The 17571-nt window shown below is 36.7% G+C and overlaps 1 protein-coding gene across 1 annotated transcript; it reads left to right on the top strand.

Moving 5' to 3' along the window:
• The first annotated feature begins 6951 nt into the window (after positions 1–6951).
• On the top strand, positions 6952–7868 carry LOC130714453 (uncharacterized). Its single transcript, XM_057564349.1, has one exon. The coding sequence runs from the start codon at positions 7207–7209 to the stop codon at positions 7651–7653; it is 447 nt and encodes a 148-aa protein (XP_057420332.1). The 5' UTR covers positions 6952–7206; the 3' UTR covers positions 7654–7868.
• The last annotated feature ends 9703 nt before the right edge of the window (positions 7869–17571 follow it).

Genomic DNA, 17571 nt, shown 5'->3' with positions numbered 1-17571 from the left:
AGCATGCCTAGCCAAATAGTTAGCCACAGTATTGCCAGAGCGGCGAACAAAAGAAAGGGAAATAAAATCGAAAGAGCGACAAAACCGGAAACAATCGTTAAGAATAGTAGCTAAATAATTCCTCCCATCTGGAGGTTTTTTCCACAGCTGGAACAGTTTGAGACAATCCGTCTCCAAGCAAACTCGTCGGAAGCCAAGAGAGATAGCTAAACCAATGGACCAACGAAGCGCTAAAGCCTCCGTCTCCAACACTGATGACGTCCTCTCCACCACATCTGCTGCTGCTGCAAGAATCAAACCCTCATGGTTTCTAGCAGCCATGCCCAAACCCGACGTTGAATCTGATCTCCAAGAACCGTCAACATTAACCTTGAAGAGCCCCTGGGGAGGTCGACACCAGCTCACGGCCTGCTCTATCGCTGGATGAAAGGGAGTCGACGTCGAATCATCCACCAACTCAAGTCGAAACGCCCGCTGGAGCACAACATCACACGAGAACGGTCTGTCCTGAAAGATAACTCTGTTACGAGCTTCCCACAGGGCGTAGGAAGCCGACTGCCACCGAGAAATGGCCCCATCATCAGCATCAGCTAAAAACTGTAAAAGAAACTCAGGTAAAGATGAAAAAGAATCCAAACGAAGGCCAAGAGAATAAGCAAACCAGAAAACATTTAGACACAGGGCAATTGAGCCAAAGGTGACTCACAGTTTCATTCTCCTCACCACACAAAGGGCAAGTGGGATCAACCTCCACACCCCTTTGCCATAACGAATCACGGACCGGAAGGAGGGAACAACAAGCACGCCAAGCTAGCTCTTTGCACCTTGGTATTGCATTAGATTTCCAATTTTTTTTCCAAAGATTGGCAGGCAAAGAAGAGACCGCCAAAGAAGCAGATGTTTGAGACCTTGCATCATGGTCCCTAATGAAAGAGTACCCAAGCTTTGAGGAATAAACACTATCAATAGAACCTGGCCAAAAAAGGGAATCTGCTACACCTCCGTGCACAGACAACGGGAGGGAGAGAATCTGTAAAGTAGTGTTAGGGCCAAAAACATGCTCAACAAGCTCTCTATTCCACATTCTACCCTGATTCAACAGCAAATCAGAAACATTATTAATATTCAATTCAACCAAAAGATCATCACTATAAATAATAGGAGACCCATGCGGCAACCAATTGTCCCGTCTCACATCTACCTGACAACCATCACCAATCTTCCATCGTCCACCTCGTTCGAAAACCCACTTAGTGCTCCATATACTCGACCAAGCATAGCTTGGACGCCAACCTTTCTTAGCCTTGACTAGAGACACCTTTTGGAAGTACACTCCCTTGAAAATTTGAGCAAACAAAGACTCCGGATGAGAGTAAATTCGCCACCAATTCTTAGCTACCAATGTTGTATTGAAAGCATGGAGATCACGAAAGCCAAACCCGCCATCGCATTTAGAGCGACATAATTTGTTCCAACTAGTCCAGTGTAGGCCTCTCTTTGAGACATTTCCTCCCCAAAAGAACCTGGAAATCATACTCTCAATCTCTGCACAAAGACCATTAGGAAGCATAAAGCAAGACATAACATAAGAAGGGATAGCCTGAGCTACAGATTTAATTAAAACCTCCCTCTCTGACCTCGAAAGAGATCCCTCTTTCCAACCCTTAAGCTTTTTCCATACCCGGTCCTTAACAAATTGAAAAATTTGAGACTTAGACTTACCAATGACAGTTGGTAGGCCCAAATATCTATCAAAACTTTCCACTGCCTTAACATCCAAAAGCTGTTTAAGCTCATAAAAGCGGTTCTGAGGCACATTACGGCTAACTGAAAGCATTGACTTGTCCAAATTAATCATCTGTCCAGACGCTCGCTCATAGGTGGCTAGGATAGTTTTCACCGTCTCAGCCTCCTGATCATTAGCTCGAGCAAAAAGGATACTATCATCTGCAAACAATAAATGAGAAACCACATGTGTATTACGCGCAGTTTTAATACCATGTAAGGAGGCAGAAGCAATAGACCTTTGAATAAGAGCAGAGAACACCTCCCCACAAATGATAAACAGATATGGGGATAACGGGTCACCCTGCCTTAAACCTCTCAGAGGGGAAAACACAGGTTGGGGGTTACCATTAAGCATAATAGAAAATTCCACGGTGGACACACAATTCATTATGAGTTTCACCCAGTGAATGGGGAATCCCATTTTTATCAATACAGCATCCTGTAAAAAAGACCATTCAACTCTGTCATATGCTTTGGACATATCGAGTTTCAAGGCCATCATGCCATTCCGGCCAGAAATTTTCTTCTTCATATAATGAAAACACTCGTACGCAATCAACGCATTATCCGTGATCAGACGACCTGACACAAAAGCACTTTGAGTGTTACTAATCAAATCAGGCAAAATCAGTTTCAAACGGTTAGCAATAGTTTTGGTAATAATTTTAAAAATGACATTGCAGATGCTTATAGGCCTGTACTGCGTAGCATGCAAAGGCTCCTTGATTTTTGGGATCAAGACCAACAAAGTTTTATTCAAAGAAGCAGGCAGTTCCAAGTCATTTAGAACGCTTAAACAATAACGGGACACATCATCCCCAACAATATGCCAATATTTTTGGTAAAATAAAGCTGGAAAACCATCCATACCTGGGGCTTTAGTCGGGTGCATCTGGAAGACAGCTTCTTCCACCTCCTCTCTGGTGAAAGGTGGCCCAATAGTGGCAATATGGCTCGGAGTGATTCTCCCAACAACCAAAGAGGTTACCTCATCAATACCCGAGGGGTCTGAGGAAGTAAAAAGCCCCTGAAAGTAACTCATAAGAACCTGAGAAATATGCACATCATCCTCCACTTCCCGACCTTCATTATCAGTGATAACCTCAATAAGGTTTCTTCTCCTCCTCTGGTTTGCTTTCTGATGAAAGAACCTGGTGTTACGGTCTCCATGTTTTAACCAAGATGCCCTCGACCTTTGACACCACCAAATTTCTTCCCTTTCCAACAGAACATCGAGCTCTCGCTCAACTTCTCGCATTTCTCTCAAAACTGCCTCTGTTTTAGCACTCCTCTGAAGTTGTTGAAGACGAACCTTCAGATCTGAGATCTTTTTCGGCATGTCACCAAACTTTTGCTTTCCCCAACTATCAAGAGCACTGCTAACAGCCTCAAATTTACCATTTAGGTCACCCTCATACCACGTTTTGGTCCAAGACTCTGCCACAACTTCGGTGCATTCATCACCACTCTGGAGCCAAAGCTCTTCAAACCTGAAAAGCTTGGCCCTTTTCAATTCTCTGTGACCCCTGCGAGCAGAACAACTTAAAACAATAGGATTATGGTCAGATTTATAATTAGGCAAATGGCGAACCTTGGTAACAGGCCACATACAACTCCAAGCTGAATTAGCTAAGACATAATCTAATCGCTCTTCAATTGAACGAGGGTCGTCCCTATTATTAGACCACGTAAACCTGTATCCAGAGAAACCAACATCATGAAAGTCACATTCATTACATGTATGGTTTGCAATCTGAAAACGTCCCATGTCGGGAATATCACCACCAAGCTTATCAGTTGGGGAAAGTATATCATTAAAGTCACCAATACAAAGCCAAGGTATAGGATGAGTGGGCTTAGAACGTAGAATTAAATCCCAAGTCCTAGCCTTATGTCGCTCTTCCGGGAAGCCATAGATGGCCAAGATCTGCATTACATCAGAATTAACAGGATGAGATATAGTGAATAAAATATGGTTGAGTGAAGCATGGACTACACCCAGCTTCACTTCGTCCCTCCAAAGAAGGCCTAGGCCACCCGACCTCGACCTCCCCCCTACCTGCACAAGCAACAGGAAAAATACCAGACAAGCCACCCATACCACTATGGTGCAACATTTCAGAATTACTCAGTTTAGTTTCCATAACGAAAACCACATCAGGAGCTTCAGCATGAATGAGCCCTTGCAGGGCTCGAACTGTCGGTCGGTTCCCAAGCCCCCGACAAATCCACGAGATAATCTTCATTGAGGTTGGCGGGACTGCTCCGCAGTCTCCGCCAATCCCAATCCCATATCAGAGTTCACCTTTTTGAAGGGGGGTGAGACCCCAGTACTGTTTCCAAAGAGAGAAGATGAGGCACCACTTGGCCTTTTACGGGCATTGTGGTCCAAAATTTTATCATTTCCACCAATAATCAACTTGTTCCCATCATGTCTATGCACATTAGCTTTATTATTGAAAGTAAATCCATCTTTCTTTGGCACATTATCTTTACTGTTAACAAAAGGTCCAACATTATTAGGCACATTATTTTTACCATGGACATTGAAAAACTTACGTGTTGGAGCATTTGATGCCCCACGTGATTTTGGAACCTCCAGAGGCTTTGGTGAGACCACCGTAGGCACCTTGGAAGCACTAGGAGCATCATTCATGGGCTGTGTCTTCTGCGGTTGCTCCACTTCCTCATCCAGCTCTTGCCCATGACCCTCCTCATCCTCTGGTGGCTGATCAAACATGTCTCTACCCCTAGGGTTACCTTTGTTTCTACCGCCACGCCTGCGCTCTTCGTCGGCACGAAGCCAAGAACCAAACGGCAGCGGTTCCCTCTCCTCTTCCTCACAGTATTTAATCACATGATTGAGACGACCGCATCTATAGCAGAAATTGAAGAGTTTTTCATATTTAAACGTAACCTGGAAAGGAGGACCTCCCTTCGGGGCAATCCTCCGGCCTCTTTTCAGCGGCTCATCAACTCTAACCCATGCCCGGACTCGAAAGAAGCTTCCATATCTACTAGCTTCTAACCCGTCCCAATCCAGAAAACCGGCAAAGGAATCGCCAAGGTGACTCGCCATAGCCTCCGTTCGACCATTCGTTGGTAACTGGTAGACATGAATCAAAAAGGGCACCATGAGCAGAGGTGCCTTCGTTGGGTCTTTGTTGGGGTTGATTGTCAAGTCCCACATTGCCCAAGTTTCTAAAATAAAGAAGGAGGTTAAAAATTAGCTATTGGAGAAGTCCCACATCGCTTAGTGTGGTGAAGCAAGGGGGAGACCAAGGCTATATATTGGACCTAGGTTCTTTGTTTTTAGATGCACCAGTCAGTAGCACTTTAAGTTTATATCTGACTTAGTTTAATATTTGCTTTGTGAGAGTGTGGTTGTACTGGGGCATTGGAGTGAGAGTGAGAGAAGTCTATGTGTTGTAACAATTTTCACATAGTGATATTTCTCTGGTTGTCGATTTAGACAATGGTCGTGGTTTTTCCTCCGGTTTTGGAGTTTCCACGTAATTTTCTTGTGTTGTGATTGTGTTTTATTTTTCTTCAGCTGTGTTGTTTCCCAACAGTCTTCACGGGCATCAAATTTGGCCAAGGTGATCATGCATCGATCAAAAAACCAGGGTCCCGACTTCAGAACCAGAACCCGGTCCTCAGAGGAAGCAAAGTGGAAAGTAAATATATTTTGCCCAGCATGAAGCACCTCCAAACAGTTTCTGGAGGACCAAAGATCTTCCATCACGGTTTTAAATTGCATGACGTTCACCAGATGTTGCGCCAGAACCTTGCCCACAATCCATACGTCTGCTGCAAGGTTTGGATCCTCTACAAAAGCATCTACTTCCAGTGCAATATCCTCTTCCCCTTCAAGAATCAGATTCTGTTCCATATCGGCCATACACACAGAACGAGCAAAATAGAGGAGCAGTGGTGTTGCAGAGAAGCAAAAAACCAGAAAAAGAAACCTCAGGTTCAACGTAACAATTAGAGTACGTGCACAAGACAAAGGAGTCCAACTATGGCCACATGCAAACACAAAAGAACGCACACACCGCCAGGAGCGTGACTCTCGATGGTCGCCGTAGACAAAGAGCGTCAACCCTAACAGCCAAAGGTGGTTATCTCGTGGACGTGATACACAAATGGAGACAGTTGGAATATTAAAAATTATATATATATATATCCTTTCATAAATATTTAAAAACACCGATAGTAATCCGCTTATGTAATAAGGGTGATACACATAAATACTTACATAAACTCTTGGTCACCTTAATAGATCTCATTTTTAATTTTTCCTTAATTTTTTAAATTTTTTTGTCGGGTTGTCTAAATGACCAATAAAAATGTTTTGGTCAAATAACTCATCGTCCAATCACATTGAAGAAAAGTGAATTTAAATTTTTATATTTATTTATAAAAAATCTTATTAGTTCATTGAGTTGTAGGTTAATAACCCACATGGGTTATTTAAACAACTTTTTTTTGTCAATCTAGAATTTTAACTTTGGTTTTTAGTGTTAAATTAGTTTCTTCATCAAAAGGAACAGAAGTCCACCTGAGTGCCACAAGTGGCCTATTATTTTACTACAGTTAAGAATAAAAATATACTATAATCGTTGTATCTAATCATAAAGGATTAAGATTAAAATATTATGTAATAAACCATTTAAAATATCATGTGATTTTTTTAATAAGTCACATGACTTAATGTGTTAATATTAATTATCCATAATTAGATATAATGATCATAATTTATTCATATATTCTCATATAAAATGAGAATTCTCACAATATACATTCCATATATAATTATATGTAAATATATAAAAGTTCAAATTTTAGAGATTAATAGATATGCACCGTCGATGTAAAGAAGTTTTACACTGACGTTCAATCACATTATGTCATATAAGACTAAGTAGTTACAAATCTTTTTAATTTTAATTAGTAAAATAATAAATTGCTTATGTGGCGGAAATTAATTGAGTGCATGTGTAAAACAAGTTTACACGTTAGTCCCCCACTCCCCCTCCCATTTTCTCTATGCTTTTTATATGAATATATGATGATATGAGTGCGTATATCATTCAATAACTCAATTATTGACACCTGCTTACCTTGATATGATAGTAATCTTGACTTTAAATATTCTGTTTCATATGATAACCCATACTCAGAAGCTATAGTTTACGTCTAGGCTACAGCAAAAAATGTGAAGGGACGATCGAGTAGTCATCACTCATCAGCAATATCTTAGCTTTTCCTCATCATTCATATTTTGTGTTCTTGCTTCGTCCACACTAACACCACAATAGGGGAGAAGGAACCTTTTCTTTAAACAAGGCATGTTGCCTTCTTTTAATCTTCCCCCTCCAACATCATCACATTCTCCCCTCCTCTTCTTTCAAAACCATGGAAGAATTGAACATGCTTGCTGCGGATTGCGTTGTCATATCATGCTGCTGCCAGTGCTTGGTGCTGCAATTTCTTGTATTTGTATTTCGTAAGCTTGTGAAGAAAACAAGAGAATATGCAAAGAAAATGTTTTGTCAGAGGAAGGGAAATTACAGAGGAATGCAGGGGGAAATTGATTTTTACAAAGCTGTGCTTGTGAGAATTCATGAACAGTCTATAAGAATTCAAGCACAAAAAGATGATGCAGGACACAGTTCTGGTTATTGCATGGAAGAAGTTGAAAAGGTGATGGAGGAATTTTACCAGAATGGAGAGTTTGCATTTGGAAGCTTTTGGGGTAGGAAGGGGCCATGGGGTGTTCCTCCAATTGTCAATGATCATAATTGTAAGAATTTTGCACAATATGAAATACTTGATTTGGTTGGTTCCTTAAGCTATGCATAGAATAAAATTGTCATGTTCCCGCTGATATAACTAGTCCTTAGCTAGTCCCACACTCCCACTAGAATGTGGATGTTCGCGTTCAAGATTGGTTCAACCCCTTTTTTTTTAAACTATCTCCATGGTTTCTCTTATAAGGTCATACATGATGCTTTCCTGAGGTATCTGTTGTAAATAAAGAAGTAAGGATTCACAACAAGTGTGTTGTGCACGGCCCTTATAAGACATCAACTTCTTATTTTGTTTTGTTAACGGTTGAAAAATATGAAATACTTCTATAGAATGATAAAAATTAAATCAAATAATTTTTTATGATGAAAGGTCAACTAGAAGACTGCAACAATGGACAAACTACTAGATGGTAGAGCAAAAGATCATCAGAACAATAAAACTTCTTTCAGAGAAAAACTAATGGGAAAGAAAAGACAACAAACTCAGACAAAAAAGGTTATGGGCTGAACTAGGTAGCATCAAAAGGAAAAGATTAGTTTCATAACTTCGTTGTATATGAAAATGTTGGATATTCCTCTGTTAAATAGGAATTTATTTGGTTTAGTGAAGGGGGGTCATGCCAAGATCAGACTGGGTAGATTTTTAGTATTTCTTGAATGGTAGTTGTCTAGTTGAACAAACAATAGTTCTCAAAAAAAAAATGGTAGTTGAAGTGGCCAAATATTTCTCAAACGGTTCTCAATAGATCATCATTGTCCACTGCATGTTGTCATGTGGACTAGGAGCCAAAACCTTTTACTGTCTTAGATTGTTGGAAGGATTACCGAAGTTGGGTCCTGTTGGCTGAGACAACTTTTTAGCAAATTATTTTGTACTTCCTGCAATTTCAAAACAACAGCTATCTTGATTCACATCGGTTTTCTTAACCTTAGATCAAACAAGTAAAACAACCATGAAAGAGTTAATTACTAAGGTTGTTTTCGAGACACAAAATGCCCATGTGCCTTCACTTGTGTCTTAGGATAATTAGTCTTTGACAATAATTGACAGAGTATCAAAACTTAATATGACTCATGATGGTCAATAGTTAGATCTTTGTTAATCCCCTCATTGATGATTAAATTGAATTTTGTCTAAACATGAGTATACCAATACAAATCTATTGATGTATATTCTACTGAGGGTTTTCTACTAAATAACTACATTAAATGCTTCCTATAACTATACTACATCTTCAAACAGATTCCTCAGCGTGCTAGAAGAAGTGATATGAAGAACAATATAAATTACAATAGTCAAATATAGAACAGGGAAATGGAAACAAGTATGGGGCAATGCTTACTAGAACCTTTAAACAAAATCTTGGGAGCATTTCAAAAACATCTATCACCATATTAGAGTATTCTCATTCTGTACATGCTCTTACTTGATTTACGAAATAGAGAAAACCAAAATGAAATCCAAGATCATGAGAAGTAACATGCTCTTATCAAGTAAAATCATGAAATTTCAGGGACACAAGCAGATAGTAAAATGATACAATTAACAAAACACAAAAGAGCTTCACAAAGTGAATCATACCTATACAATAAGTGTTAAGGGGCTTGGAAAGATCAGTGACCACCACAGGGTCAACCACTTTTCCTGAAATCTGGGTTTATCCCACATCCTCTGCTTCTGTTTTCACAACCATCCCACGCCTTGGTGAGTAGACACCAAAAATAGAACCAGTTCCATAATAGGAGAAAAAATTGCAAGTAAAAAAAAATCTGCAAAGGAAATTTGACCTGTTACTACTGCAAATTTAGATAGGAAGTCAAATAGGAATTAAAAATTATAACCCAGTTACAGGGAAAAAATGGCAAGTAGCTCACAACTCAACTCACCCACCCCTATTTGAACCAGACTACAATGGAAAAGTCATAAAGTTCAAATGTTACCTTGCTTTGAATTGGATTGGGGTTTTGAAGGATGGTTACCAGGGTTGGTGGTGGCGCGATGAAAAACTCTGCCAGAAATGGTTCGGATACAGGCTTGCCAGCAGCCCAAGCAACCGGTGTAGAAGAACGCACTGGATCGGCAACGACCAAGAGACTCTAGACGGAGCACCATGGAGAAGAACTTTATCACCATGGAGATGGAGGAGGAGGTTTGCACTCCCAGTCCCAATAACAACTCAGTTCCTTGAAAATACATGATGTTATATTACATGATTCCATTCACCAGAACTTCGTGAACTTTTCAATTTCACCTTCAACTCAAAATTATTGAAAGCAAATACTATAAACCTTAAAACTGCATAGGCCTAACTTATTTATAAGCTAATTTGTTAAATTTATTGAAATACGTTAAAAGTAGATTATAGATTAGCATAGACTCTTCCAAACACTTTCGTAAGCTCTTATGATATAAGATAAGCTAAAAAAAAGCTCTTCCAAATGGGGACTAAGTTAATTTTGGTAGGTTAGGACTTACAACAATGCCTCAGATGTACGGCTCTTGGTGAGTGCAATAACTGGAGACTTTACGCAAGATACCCATATCAGTGTTTTTCTGCATAGCGTCTTCATTCTTTTCTCTTTGCTAAATTCGAGCTGATTCTTATGCATATTTTCTGCTAAGTTTTTGCTTGAAATAAATCATGAGATAAACTTGTTGAACCTAATGCAAATGAACCAGAAATCAGCTTAATTTTAAGTGTTAATGGGACTAATCGTCCAAAATACAAGCAGAACAAACATAAAAAACGAGCAAAACAAGCAGCATAGCCACATTCACAAAGTCAGAAACCCTCAACTTCCAGAGTCCAGTTGCAAGCACCAACCAAACCCTCATCATTCCAAGGCGAGCCCAACAAGTATCATCGCAACCAGAACCCAAACCACCAGCCATTTTAACCGCCGCTGAAACTCATTTTCAGATCGGAGACCACCGCTACTTCTCGGCGGTATCGTTTTATCAGAGATTTTTATTATTTAATAAAAAATTAGTATGTATACCCGTGCCGATGCACGGGGACATATTTCAAAGTATAATAGTTTGCTTTTAATACATAGAATTATTTATTTTGTATAAATGAAAAGTAAATGTAAATATTATTTTTTATTTGATTAATTTGTTTATGATATAATAATATAATAAATTGTATGATTTTTTTTCTTTTATTTTCGTTTTTCCTATCTCCAAATAAGTTTACACAGTTTATAACTAATAAAAATTGATAGAAAATATGAATTACATATTAAATTACATTTTTTTACACTATATCATTGTGATTTCCTAAACTCTAAATAAATACGGATGGGTAAAAAAATTTAAAGGATGCAATAATAATTCTCTTATAGAAAATACAATAATGTATTTATCAAAAAGCGAGAACATTGCAATAAAAATCGCAATAGATATTTATGGTGGAAAACTCCACATTCCAGTAAAGCATACAAAATTGTTGGATTTAAAATCCAATCTATCTAATTATTAACCACCAAGAAAAAAAAACACAACTGGAAAATTTCAATAATTGACTTTTGGTTGGAGAATTTTTTTCACGAAACTAATTCGTTCAGGACTCCAACATGAATATCGTGTGGATCATCTTTATGAATTCCAAACCAAACAGAATGATTCTTTGTAAGGTTATTCACTTAGATGAATTTTTTTCTACCCCTTCTTCAAGGTGCACTCAGACTCTCTCATTGGGTTCCAAACCAATTTAAAGTAAAATCTCATGTTTTTCTGATCTCGTAGAACCAAATTGTAATGCTTCTGCATATCTACTCGTAAAAATATTTAAAAAGTCTAGAAAAAGTTTAAAAATTATATTAAAACATTTTTTATTAGTTTTAACTTGAAGGTACCAGTTTCTTTTAAGTGTCGTTTTAGCATAAAGCTCTCCAACCAAGATAGTTGATTATTAGAGTTGTTTTTCTCATTCTACCCTCTCACATCCCAATCATAAAGTCATAAAGCTCTCCAACCAAGATAGTAGATTGTTAGTTTTTTTTCCACTCTCTCATATCATTAAACCACCTACCACTTTCACCCAATCATAAAGTCATAAATGTCTTCATAGTTATTAAGAAAGAATAATTTTATGAAAAATGTGAAGTGAAGTTATTGAATAAGTAAGGGTATAATTGACAAAATAGAACCTAAAACATCAAAACGACAGTTAAATAGGAACAAAAAAATTGTTCTAAAACGATACTTAAAAAGGAACGGAGGGAGTATTTCATACTAAATGTTCCTCTTCATATCAATCTTTTTTTATACCCCAATAAATTTTGACTACATATTTTCTATCCCCGTGTGACAAATTGTTCTCTTTCTCTCTTTCTCTCCCTCCCCCCCTCCCTCCCCCCGTCTCTCTCTCTCTCTCTATATATATATATATATATATATTGCGCTAATGAATAAAAGACTTGTTATGCCAACAACTTGTTCATTTGGAAGCTGAGTTAATCTATGGTGTGAGATTGTTATGCTGATCGAATGCTTATAAAACTTGAATTTAGCGACTTAACAATTTATTTTACTTTCTCATCGAAAAATTTAAACATAAAAAAATATAAGCTATATATGTTCATTTATTCTAATTATCGTCAAAATTTTATATTTTGATATATATACACATTTAAACTTATGAAAAAAATTTATAAAATTATATTGTTTGTTATTTTCAACTTGAAAATATTTTGATATAAATGTCTTTCCCGTGGAATCTATATTTTCACAATCAAATTAAAATTGTTTTGTATATCTACTCTTAAAATTATTTAAAAGTATGGAAAAAATACTAAAATTATATTAAAACATTTTCTATTAGTTTCAATTTAAAGTATTTTCATGCAAAATTTTCATCATGTACAAACATTTTACTATATAATTAATAAATATAGACTAAATATGTTAATTCTTCTCTAATCCCCATGGGACCCCTTTCACCACAATCAAATTATAATGCTTCTGTATATATACTTCTAGCTTTGATAAATTTTCTCCACCCATTCTTAAAGGTGCACTCAGAATCTCTCCTTGGGTTTCAAACCAATTCACAGTAAAATCTCTTGTTTTTTCTGATCTTGCAGAACACAATTTTTAGGTAGCAATGCTGCTTTTACAATCTCTGCAGGAAGTACGTATAAAATAAAGAATGAATTAAACACATATACAACTCAAATCATAATACTTCTTTATATCTACTCTTAAATTATTTTAAAAGTTTGGGAAAAATATTAAAATTATAAATGAAATTTTTTTTGTTAGTTTCATTTTGAAAGTATTTTCATGCAATATGTTTCTCATGTAGGCTACATTTAAACTTTTTCTATCAAAACTTTTTTTTTTCTTAATATTTAAACTCTAAATTTGATTTTTATATTTTCCGCTAACTACCGTATATTCACAATCAAATTATAACGGTTATGTATATCTACTCTTAAATTATTTAAAAAGTATGAGAAAAGTACTAAAATTATACCAAAACATTTTCTATTAGTTTAAACTTGAAAGCATTTTGATGTAAAATGTTTCTCCTCGTATGAGTTTTTTAATATGTAACTTAAATATAAATAAATATAACTGAAAATTTTCTTCCCTCTAACTTCCCAATTTCAAAATTAAAATATAATGCTTCTATATATATTCCCTTAGAGTCATTTAAAAAGTTTGAAAATAGCATATAGCATAAACTTATGTAGAAATTTTATCGAAAATGGTTGATAGATACCGTGGAAAATAGCACGACATGTTCATCAAAGTTTTATATATTTTTCTCTAATTCGACGTGGAAGCCTTATATTCACAATCAAATTATAATGCTTATGTATATCTACTCTTAAATTATTTAAAAAGTTAGAAAAATGTACTAATATTATTTTCTTGGAAATGTAGAAGGTTTGAAGGTTTATTGAATAAACCTTTAGTTTCAAAATGTTCCCCAAATAATGCATTAATCAGCTCTGGGATAATTACATATCGTGCGGCTCAGATTGCACAATTTGAAAAATAGAATGCGAGATATTCGAGTTAATTGCTCTACAATCAATCAATTTAGTTCCAGTCTCGTCTATACAACTATGATTTCAGTCCCTTCTATACAACTTTCACAACATGCTTCAATTAGTTAAACAATTCATAGCAATTGCACAAAAAAGATTTGACAAAAGTTAAAACTAAAAAATATTTTTGACTAAAGTTAAAACTGCACAACATGCTGTCATAATTTTTTTTTTTTTACTTTATGACTATTAAGTATTGGATACTAAAGTAAGATTCAATGAAATTTTAGTAGATTGTCAGGATATAGGCCAAAACAAAACTAAAAAAAAAAGTTTAGTAAACTTGAGCAATCAAGTATGGTTACAACAATTGAAAAAAAATAAGTATTCTCAAATACAAAGGAAAGAAATAAGAACCAAAATCATATCAATTAAGTTGAGCATCAATAAAATTGATATAATCTAAGCATTTACAATAAATGTTGAAGACAATGCATACTAAGCCAATGAAGTGATAATCAAAAGAATCCATTACATAAAAGCACCGATAAAAAAATATCTTTTTGACAGCAAAAGTCATTTTTTTGAATGAATAGTGCATGAGGACAACCCCCTCATTAAGTAGAATAATCCTTACAATATTTCTTGTCCCCACGAAAAGACAAACATAAAGAATGAGTCTCAATAAAAGTTCCTTAGGAAAACCCTAAATGAGTTAAAAAAACCCAGTGTAAGAAAAAGAGTATCACCACACTCTCTATGTACCTTTGAAATAAAACACCAACCCTCAAAGAATACAATCATAAGCCGATAAAATAAATAACCACACTACCACAAAAAAGGGCTTGGGTAGCGGTTAATTGGGTGGTGCTTAACTGAGCGTTGCTAAAATTGGGTAGCGGTTTAGAACCGCTACCTAATTAAAAGATGGGTAGCGGTTCACATGAACCGCAACGCATGTAAGCAGATGGGCAGCAGTTTTCAACCGCTACGCAACATGTAAAAAAACTGAAAAAAAAATTGTTGAACCGCTACCTAACTCTTTTTTTTTTTCCAACCACAACCAAATGATTCAGATCATGACTAAATTACATTGATACCCGATGTGGAACATAACAGTAAGATCTAAAACCAAATAAAGAACAATTCTAGATATCCATATAATTTCACTGTGCTAAAACAAAACAAATTAAAAATTGCAAAGTACAACTTTGGCGTTATAATGTAAAGTTCCCTCCAAGGTACCAATAGCGCTTCCTGCAGAAAAAAAAAAGTGATACTCAAGAAGATGAATATGACAACTAAGTGTCACTTAAGGTATAGTAAAATAAGTAACACACTACAGTATGAGCTTCATGAAAATAAAGGGAAACTCTAAAAGATATGGAGCACCAAGACAAAATGACATGCACAACAACACTAGTCCCACATTTAGTATGAGCTTCATGAAAAATGAAAATTCATTTTCTTTTTGCAAAACCAACACAACTCTATTATCTGAATCCTGCCTGAAAATAATATGTGCAACAGTACACACTACCAAGAATATGACAAGAAAAAAGGATGCAACTTGTAAATTATTAGAATTATGTATAGTTACTCAACCCAGGACTCACATAAGAATGCAAGCTACCAGTAGTTGTGGCACAAATGGGCATTTGAAACCTAAAAAGAAATTCATAATAGAGTTGTACTCTTAAACTGAACATGATTTATGGTCAATCTACTCTTTACATTTTAATGGTATGGGATTGTTCAATACACTCTTACATCTACATTAGTTTGAAAGGAATTAGATAACCACTTACACTACCCATATAAAATTATCAAACACAAGGACAAGATGGTCAAGAATACCTCTAGAGTGCCCAAAGTTGTGCTGCCAAGCCAATAGTCTATGGCAACGGCTGGAGCTGAAACATTCTCTATCTTACCCTTTCTCTAGCTCCTTCAAGAACTTTAGTCTAGGAGTGTATTGCATCCTCCTCGTTACGTATGCATTATTATCTGTCATTTAATTGACAAGGAAATTCAGTTCAAAGCATTGAGAAACCAACACTAGAAAGATAAAAGTAAGCAAATAGTGAGTTTTTTTATCATTCAAATTTAGCCACCCACCCAGAGTATGTCCTTGACCTGCTTTTTATTGAGTCTGTTCTGCTTGAGAAGTAGTAGTGACATTAGTTGATAGTTATCAGCAACTGATGACAACAACATCAAACTCGCTGAAGAATTCTTCATCGATACTTGACAAATCAACTGAAGGCTGAAGCCAAGATGGAAATTAGGAAAGTAAAACACAAGACTTGATGCGAAAAAACCAAAGAAAATCAATGCATAAGCACAAAACAAAGTAAAAAGGGGCAGGATCAAAACAATAACCTTTTGCCGCAGAAACATGAACCATAGGATTGAACTCCTTAAGTGAATCAAAACAAAGCTCAGCAAGGGTCTTTCCCCTATACACATTCTCATCAAAAGGAATGAGAAAGTTTGAGGAAAGTAATTCTTCACTGGCCACCTGATCATCAATTGAGGTCAGACTACCTACTCCAGGCAGCATAATATTTATGCAAAACTGAAAAGAAAAACATGAGAAATGAAACTGCAACAAAAAAAATCAAAACAAAAGTCATTTCACTCAAATAAGCACCACAGATATAAGCTCTACGTTTTCCACAACTACACATGAGCTTTCTTAATCTAAAACAACAGAATCACAAATAGAAGCAAAATCTAATATGAAAATACTAACGAGATTTGTTCAAAACACTATAATTAAACACACAACAAATATTAAACATAGCAGAATTTAACTGGGTCACAATTGTAAAGAAACAAAAGTAAATCAGGCACGAAACATTACAAGAAATAAAAAGAGGGACCTTCTTTGAGCGTTTGCTCCCCAAACCCTAATCTGGCGGTCACACAGAGCGGTCTCCTGCGTCGCCAACTCCTCGCCGTCGGCGTCAGCGTCCAAACCAAACTAAACGGAACGAAAGCCAAAACCAAACAAAATCGAAATCAGAGGGAGATAGACACCACAAAATTAGTTGAAGAGAAAGGGAGAGAATAAGGGTTTCGCAAGAAAGGGAGAGTATACAACGTGAAAAGCTGACAAAGCTCTTGAACGGCCCGAGCAAAAGCTACCTTGGCAACTTCGTGCAGACTGCAGAACCACAGCTACCTGAGCAAGCTATTCGTCTAGAAATAGAACTACCGTCGCAAGAATCGACTATCGTTGCCCGACGGCCAGACGAAGGGAGAATGGTGAGGATTTCACGCCGGAGCGGTGAGGGTTTGGGGTGCGAGATGTGCGATCGAGAACAGTGAAGGTTAGGGTTTGGGTGCGGAAAGTGCGAGAACAGTGAAGAAAGGAGAAGGGAAAAAACATTGTTGCAAAAAGAAAAAAAAAATGTAGTTTTTGAGCGAAAAAATAAATAACTTGGGTAGCGGTTATTTTAGCAGGTACTTACTTTTCCTTTTTTTTTTCATTTTTCTAACACTTGGGTAGCGGTTAAAATGAACCGCTGCCTCAAAGGCGTTGCCCAACCCCATTTTTGTGGTAGTGCCATTACACAATAGCCTCTACTATTTTGTATTTTGCTTCCTTGTATCCACGAATAACACAACCAGTAGAAAGCCTCAAAGCTTCTTCTTAATACCCCATATCCCAAAATAACATCTCCAAGGCCAAACCTAACCAGATAAAACGTTGGCATCAAACTCCTTAGACAACCTGCCATTTAAAAACAGCCTAAAAGCTCCCAAAGTTACCTTTGGTTCCAAATTTAACCTATGTCACACCAGTTCAAACCACAATGTCATAAATCCTAACTGGAGAGAGTCGTAGAGCCCTGCACATAAAAATAACCCGGCAAAGACCAATAATGTGCTTCCCCTTCAGCATAATAAAAAGTGTTAATGTTTTAATATAATTAGCCTATTAGAAATTTAACATAACAGAGAA

This window comes from Lotus japonicus, chromosome 4 (genome assembly GCF_012489685.1).
Source record: "Lotus japonicus ecotype B-129 chromosome 4, LjGifu_v1.2".
Taxonomy (NCBI): Eukaryota; Viridiplantae; Streptophyta; class Magnoliopsida; order Fabales; family Fabaceae; genus Lotus; species Lotus japonicus.
The sequence above is the reverse complement of the archived record's forward strand: the minus strand, read 5'-3'. Positions and strand labels throughout refer to the sequence as shown.

Coding starts and splice junctions, on each gene's coding strand:
- LOC130714453 (XM_057564349.1), top strand. CDS start 7,207: ATGGAAGAATTGAACATGCTTGCTGCGGATTGCGTTGTCATATCATGC.